Genomic DNA, 7,349 nt, shown 5'->3' on the forward strand with positions numbered 1-7,349 from the left:
TCCTCTTCTTCCTCCTCTTCTTCTTCTTCTTCTTCTTCTTCTTCCTTTTCTTCCTCTCCTTCTTCCTCTCCTTCTTCTTTCTTCTCCTCCTTCCTCTCCTTCTTCTTTCTTCTCCTCCTTCTCCTCCATCTCTCCTCCATCTCCTCCTTCTCTCATCCTTCTTCTTCTTCTTCTTCTTCTTCTTCTTCTTCTTCTTCTTCTTCTTCTTCTTCTTCTTCTTCTTCTTCTTCTTCTCCCTCTTCTCCTCCTTCTCCTTTTTCTCCTTCTCCTCGTTCTCCTTCTTCTGCTCCTCCTCCTCCTTCTTCTGCTCCTCTTGCTCATTCTTTCTTCTTCTTCTTCTTCTTCTTCTTCTTCTTCTTCTTCTTCTTCTTCTTCTCCTCCTCCTCCTTCTCCTTCTCCTCCTTTTCCTTCTTCTTCTCCTCGTTCTTCTTTTTCTCCTTCTCATGCTTCTTCTTCTTCTCCTCCTTCTCCTCCTCTTCCTTCTCCTCTTCCTTCTCCTCTTCCTTCTTCTTCTTCTTCTTCTTCTTCTTCTTCTTCTTCTTCTTCTTCTTCTCTTCTGCTCATCTTCCTCCTCCTCCCCCTCCCCCTCCTCCTCCCCTTTCTTCTTCCCCTTCTTCTTCTTCTTCTTCTTCTTCTTCTTCTTCTTCTTCTTCTTCTTCTTCTTCTTCTTCTTCTTCTTCTCCTTCTCCTACTACTGCTTCTCCTTTTTCTCTTTCTTCTCTTTCTCGTTCTGCCCCTTCTCTTCCTCCTTCTCCTCCTTCTTCTGTTCCTTCTTCTTCTTGTCCTCCTTCCGCTTCTTGTCCTCCTTCTTCTGCTCCTCCTTTTGCTCCTCCTTCTTCTTCTTCTTCTTCTTCTCCTTTTTCTTTATTCTCCTTCTCCTTCTCGTTCTTTTTTTTTTCTTGTCCTTCTGCTCCTCCTGCTCCTCTTTCTCCTCCTTCTCCGTCTCCGTCTCTTCCTCCTTCTTCTTCTCCTTCTCTCCTTCTTCTCCTCCTCCTTTTTCGTCTTCTCTTCCTTCCGACTCTTCTCCTCCTTCCGCTCCTCCTCCTTTCGCTTCTCTTCCTCCTTCCGCTCCTCCTCCTTTCGCTTCTCCTTCTTTCGCTTCTCTTCCTCCTTCCGTTCCTCCTCCTTTCGCTTCTTCTCCTCCTTCCGATCCTCCTCCTTTCGCTTCTTCTCCTTCTTCTTCTCCTCCTTCTTCTGCTTCTCCTTCTTCTTCCTCTCCTCCTTCTTCTCCTCCTCCTCCTTCTTCTTCTCCTCCTTCTTCTTCTTCTTCTTCTTCTTCTTCTTCTCCTTCCTTCTTTTTCTCCTTCTCCTTCTCCTTCCCCTCCTCCTCCTCCTCCTCCTTCTCCTTCTCCTTCTTGTGCTTCTTCTCCTTCTGCTTCTCCTACTTCTGCTTCTACTTCTGCTTCTCCTTTTTCTGCTCCTTCTCCTGCTCCTTCTTCTTCTTCTTCTTCTTCTTCTTCTTCTTCTTCTTCTTCTTCTTCTTCTTCCTCTTCTCCTTCTTCCACTTCTCCTCCTCCTTCTTCTTCTCCTTTTTCTCCATCCTTCTCATTTTTCTCCCTCCTCATTCTTCTTCTTCTTCTTCTTCTTCTTCTTCTTCTTCTTCTTCTTCTTCTTCTTCTTCTTCTTCTTCTTCTTCTTCTTCTTCTTCTCCTCCTCCTCTTTCTCCTCCTTCTCCTCCTCCCCCCCTCCATCTCCTCCTCCCCCCCTCCATCTCCTCCTCCTTCTCCTTCTTCTCCTCCTCATTCTCCTCCTCCTTCTCCTTCTGCTTCTCCTTCTTCTTCTGCTTCTTCTATATCGATACCAGCTAATTGGTATTAGGATAGAGTTGAGGTTTTTTTTAATGGAAGCTTTAGTAGATTATTCAAGAGTAATTGAAGTTCTTGGATTTGTTTATAATTTTCCTTGTTCATGCTAATTTATTTACAATGTGAGCTTTGAGTTTGTGTTCACTCAGATTGCGAATCCTCATTCCATATTTGGGCTTGTAACTTAATTCTTTTTTTCACTTGATAAACAATAGTTGTTGACCTAGACACATTGTTTGTCAAACGTAAACTTATGCTTGTTTCATCCAATTTTTGTTCCATTCGTGATTACGTATTTTATACTAATTTCCTTTTAACAAAGTGTAATTATACTTGTCTTCTTTTATAGGACGAACGGGCATAAATATTCAAGACTACACACTACTGGCTATCTGGTACAGCAATGCACAAATTGTTAGAAGAAGATTTTTCGAGTCACTTATTTGGATTAGAATTTAGTGACGTTGGATAGCCTTGCTCTTTTGTAAGCAAGCATACTTTTGGGAATCATGTGGAGTTGGAAGTAAATAATTAAATATTTTGTAGGACAACTTTTGCATTGACCTTTACATGCATATAATATGTTCATTCATATAGATTTAAGAATTGTGGTTATTTGAAATTTTGACTTTTGCGGGAAATATAGGAAAGTTGTTGCTAAATCATACATGTAACCACCCATTTTTGGCAACAACAATATTGTTGGCATTTTTTGTTTTTGTTTTTGTTTTTTAATCAAAAGCAACAAAATATTTTGTTGCTAAATGTTGTCATTTAGGCATAACTGGATAACAACAAAATATAATTTTTGGCAACAATTTTTTTTTGTTGCATTTACTTAAGTTTTGGCAGCTATACCAATTGTGGTTGCAAGAACTTTTCGCATCGGAGGTTATTGCAACGGCACGCAACAACCTTTTTTGTTGTTACGAAAAGTACTTTTTGGCAACGACATCCAACATTTGGCAACAAAAATGTTGTTGGCAAATGCCTTTCTTCTTGTAGTGATATTCCTGCTATTATTATCTGTTTGTTGATCCATTTGTTGAAAACCATTTCTTGCATACAACTTTACTAAAGAATCTTCCTATCTAAGTCCAAGGATGTCTCAGAAAAAATGTGGTTTTCTCGTAACATAAGTCTACTATTAGTAGTTGACAAAGACTCATTATCTGTTGAAAACACAACTCACACTGCTGGAAAATCACTATTTTCCCACTGAAAAATGTTGAGTGACTATTCTCACAGATATCTTGATTGAGCCAGTGAGAAAAGAAAAATAGTAGTATTTTCACACGGAAAAATTAGAAAGTTTTCCAACGCTTCAATTAGAACCTGTTTCCCATCATGTGTTTTTCCAGTGAACTGGTTCGGCGGGAATGAGGTGGGAAACTCATGTTTAAACAAAAATTTTCCCATTGATTCACAGTGAGAAAAGCCTTTGTTTCTAGTAGTGTCATCCCTCTTGTGTGTTTTATCAAAAGTTCAGCTTATATGTTTTATTTGTTGATAAACTTCAGAATCGAGTCTAAATGAAGGTGTAAAATGTAAAATTATGGGCTAACTGGTTGCAAGAAATAGGGGAACTAGGAATGTGAATTTGACAATGTTATCTTATATGGCAGTGTAAGGCCGTGGAAACAGCCTCTTGCAGAAATGCAAGGTAAGGCTGCGTACAATAGACCCTTGTGGTCCGGCCCTCAAAACAAAACATTTTCTTGATAATATGTCAAACTTCAAAAAGTTGTAATCACTCGAGAAAATCTAGTTAAACATAGATTTAACGAGCACTATAAGCTTAGAGGAGCTTATGAATTTGTCATGATAGAAGTTAGAGGAGCAACTGAAATTTGAGGGCACTATAAGCAGCTAATGAACTTTTTTGCAGCAAAGTTATTCTTAGATCAAGTTCTCTTTTACAGTTTAGCTTCCGAAACTTTGTTGCAGCAAATTTATTCTTAGATCAAATTCTCTTCTAATAGTTAGCTGCTGAATTGGTTCAAACTCTCTGCTGACTGCTGCTTAAGCTTTTTTGCAGCAGAGTGAACATTGGATCAAACTCTGTGCTAACATCTCCCAAAGCTATTGCATGTTCAAAGTTAGTTTTGCCTTAAATGAAATCTTACATTTCTTGAGCCCCTTTTCTAGAGGCGGATCCAACATATTAAATGAATTTCTTAGTACAAATACAAGGTTAGAACTAAAAGCTATTAGGTTCGGCCGAACCCGTAAATCAGCTTCTAGCTCGGCCTGTGCCCTTTTCTGCTCCATCCTCTGCCCTCCTATCCCTTCCATTTTCTCATAAACAATTTCCAGGTGTTTTCTTGGTTGTCTGATAGTATGTAGATTGATTAAAGCCCCATCCAACACTGAATTAAAATTACGCCAACTCGAGCCAGATATGGAATGGTCTTTCACTCGAAGTTGTCTCTCTAGCATTATGGCAGGGGCTTTATAGAAGACCTACCTTGCATAGTATATAGTTGTGTTTGCCTTTACCGAAAGACTCTACGCCCCCTCTATTAGACTAATGAATCTAAAACTAGATTCGTCGCACATTGTTGTCTCCTGTGGGCTGTGATTAACCTCTTCCAGAGCTATCAGACAATTATCCTATCGCTTACTACTCGAAGCCTTCACAAATTCTTTGACGGTTTTTATCACAATGGAGGTAGCTGTGAGGAGAAAACTTGTGCCACTAAGTATTGCTTGCAAATTTGGGAAATTAAAAATAAAATATAAATGGATAGAAGCGCATTGTCAAGAAACCATAAAATGTATTAACATTAATGTAGATGCTGAATTCACAATCTTATCATGGATCTAGGGACCCTCTGCATCATCGAGAAAAATTGCAGCCCTGAAAGCCATCAATTCCAACCCCCACTGCCCAAAAAGAAGTAAGCTCGCCTCATTCTTCTTCTTTTCTTTTGCCTCGTCTAAGGTGGGTGGAGGGTATCAACTGAAATAAAATGCTTTTAGAAGTTGAAAATATTCCGTTTAATAAACTTATCATAAGGCCTCTTCTCATATGCTACCTGGACTATAGATATAATTATCAAATCCTCTTCACTTGGCAGCTTAATTGAGATGAAAGGGGGAATTCATTAAAGAAATAACTGACCAAGCTTTGACAAGAAAAACTACGTGTGATGTTAAAACCATGAAAATATGGAAAATAGCTTCTACTCTCTTCATGCTTCCACTATCCGGCCAAATGTTGGTGTATCATTTAATCTAACTACTCTCCATGTCACTCCATTTAAGCCCATCTCATTCGGATATTATTAAAAATGACAAAGACATCCCAAGTGTATAATAGCTATTAGGCTCTTGCTCGAAACACAATTCTCAACAGGTTACAGACTCTGATTTTCCTAAACACAATAGTCTAACTTCCACCAGTGACCACAAGTTCCCCTAATATCCTAAAAGTTACTAAACCAAGTCATTTGACTGCTGTAGAACAAATACTTAACTAGATATTACCTGCAGATCTTAATTCTATAGTATTAGCATTGAAGAGATTAGATTGTTACAAAGCTGATTATTAATCGTGATCTTTCACTAGCAACAATGATAGAATTGCTATAACATGAATTAATCAGAGTACAACTTAGTGGAGAAACACAAGTGTTTCACCTCAAATGCAACAACATATATACTACTTTTACTGGAAATTATGGCCAGCAAATTACTAGATTTACAAGAGAATATCCCCATCACACTGACTATGGATATGTAGTAGTGCGCGAAAGACTATTGCCAGTTAAACATTTGGAAAGATTAAGATGACCTGCAGAATCTTTCTTCTTGCCCTTCTTCTTAAAATGCTTAGAAGCCGCTTTTAGCACCTTAGCCCACCCCTGCATGCATTATAAGTTTATAACATATTGTTAACTCACTAGATTTGCGAAATCACAAATTGGAAAAAGAAGATACTACGAGTTTGCTCTGCTTCATTATTAGTCCTATTGAATTTGCAAACCTATTGAGGATGAAATTCAGTTCATTTCTAACGAAATTCAATTCAATTGATTTATTTTAATCAAGAAAACTATCAGTATGCATATTGTCTATGTACATAGACGAATCTAAGAATTTAAGCCAGTAAATATAATATAGCACTATACTCGCCATTTCTTTGCAACGAAACCACCAGATCACCCTCACTATTAAAATATAATTTCAAGGCAATCTAAAACCTAAAGCAATAAGGAGAGTGAAATAAAAAATAAGAGTCACGAACCATTTCTTTCAGACTATTTTTCATTCAGTAAATATTAGTTGATGGTATGTATATTTCATTATAGTTTTATGACTCAAAGTATCCTTTCGTAACTAATCCCTTTGACTTCCGTAACTATCAAATCTATTCATTAAGAAGAATCAATTTAACACGTTTCTTAAGTATTGGATTTGAATCAAACATCGGATCATTCTATATTGGGTGACAGCCTCTATTATGTTAATGTTGCTAGCAACCACCCCTAATTTTATTATTGGAAAAAATAATTAATAAATAAAACCTTTATGAGCCCTTTTAGATGTCTTTTTATACCAACTTGAAACATTATATAACTAAACAAATATGTATATACCTCGACCTAAAATTGCTCACTATCCTCCATGTCCACATCGAAGCAGAAAATTGCAAGACAAAAAAGAAGCCACCCAAAGGTGCAAAATCGAATTTACCTTTCTTGGAGTTGAAGTACTAGAGCCGACCTTAGAAGAAGATGGTACAGGAGAAAAATCAAACCCCTTTCTCTGTCTCTTCTTCAAATTTTTGTATACTTTCATGTTATCAAACAACACACTAGAAAACTTCCCCTTAATATTCCCAAACAAGGTTTCATCATCCTCGTACGACAACTTTCTTGAAAGACCGAAACTGAGCCTACGGTCGGAAGACAGCAGAGGAGCTACTAAAGGAGACCAAATAGAGCTCTGGGAATAGTCAAAATCGTAAGCAGAGTTGTCGGGGAATTTGCAGAGAAGATCTTTCGACATTGACGATTCTAAATACTCTATCACCATTACTAATGGACCACTGTTATTATAAGTTTCCATAGTTTCTGATATTGACAACGTTACGTTGTTGTGTTTGTTTACTGGACTAGTATTGGTTTTAGTTCTGTAAGATAAATAAGAGACAGAAAGTAGCCGTTGCAATAAAAGAAGAAAAAAAGTAGAGTTAATGACTTTCACGTTTTAGCATCATTTTGATAGTTCCAATTTTTATTACTCCTGCAACAATGTCTCGTGTTTGTTCTTTGTTTAGTTACTCCTTTCGGTCCACAACTCCATATTACTCCCTCCGTCACACAAGGATTGTCCTAATTTGATTTGATACGGAGTTTAAGAAATAAATATAGTCTTTTGAAATGTGTGGTCCAAAAAAAATCTTAGATATTTGTGTATGTAAATCATCTCATAAAGTTAAATTGTTTCTAAATATAGAAAGGTGTCAATCTTTTTGGGACAAACTAATAAGGAACGTAGGGCAATCTTTTTGGAACAGAAGGAGTATCTACTTCCTCC

The 7,349-nt window shown here is 37.5% G+C and overlaps 1 protein-coding gene across 1 annotated transcript; it reads right to left on the reverse strand.

Annotated features, from left to right (window-relative positions):
• Nucleotides 1-5,536: 5,536 nt before the first annotated feature.
• LOC132639420 (uncharacterized) lies at nucleotides 5,537-6,878 on the reverse strand. Its single transcript, XM_060355865.1, has 2 exons — nucleotides 6,504-6,878; nucleotides 5,537-5,671 (listed from the first exon to the last, which is right to left on the reverse strand). The coding sequence occupies exons 1-2, from the start codon at nucleotides 6,876-6,878 to the stop codon at nucleotides 5,537-5,539; spliced, it is 510 nt and encodes a 169-aa protein (XP_060211848.1).
• Nucleotides 6,879-7,349: the final 471 nt, after the last annotated feature.

This window comes from Lycium barbarum, chromosome 5 (genome assembly GCF_019175385.1).
Source record: "Lycium barbarum isolate Lr01 chromosome 5, ASM1917538v2, whole genome shotgun sequence".
NCBI classification, from domain to species: domain Eukaryota; kingdom Viridiplantae; phylum Streptophyta; class Magnoliopsida; order Solanales; family Solanaceae; genus Lycium; species Lycium barbarum.

What these genes read in the sequence shown, in the direction of transcription:
- LOC132639420 (XM_060355865.1), bottom strand. Translation starts at nt 6,878, where the DNA reads ATGGAAACTTATAATAACAGTGGTCCATTAGTAATGGTGATAGAGTAT. An exon ending in GTACTTCAACTCCAAGAAAG is followed by an intron (nt 5,672 to 6,503) that starts GTAAATTCGATT and finishes TAATGCATGCAG; the next exon opens with GGGTGGGCTAAGGTGCTAAA.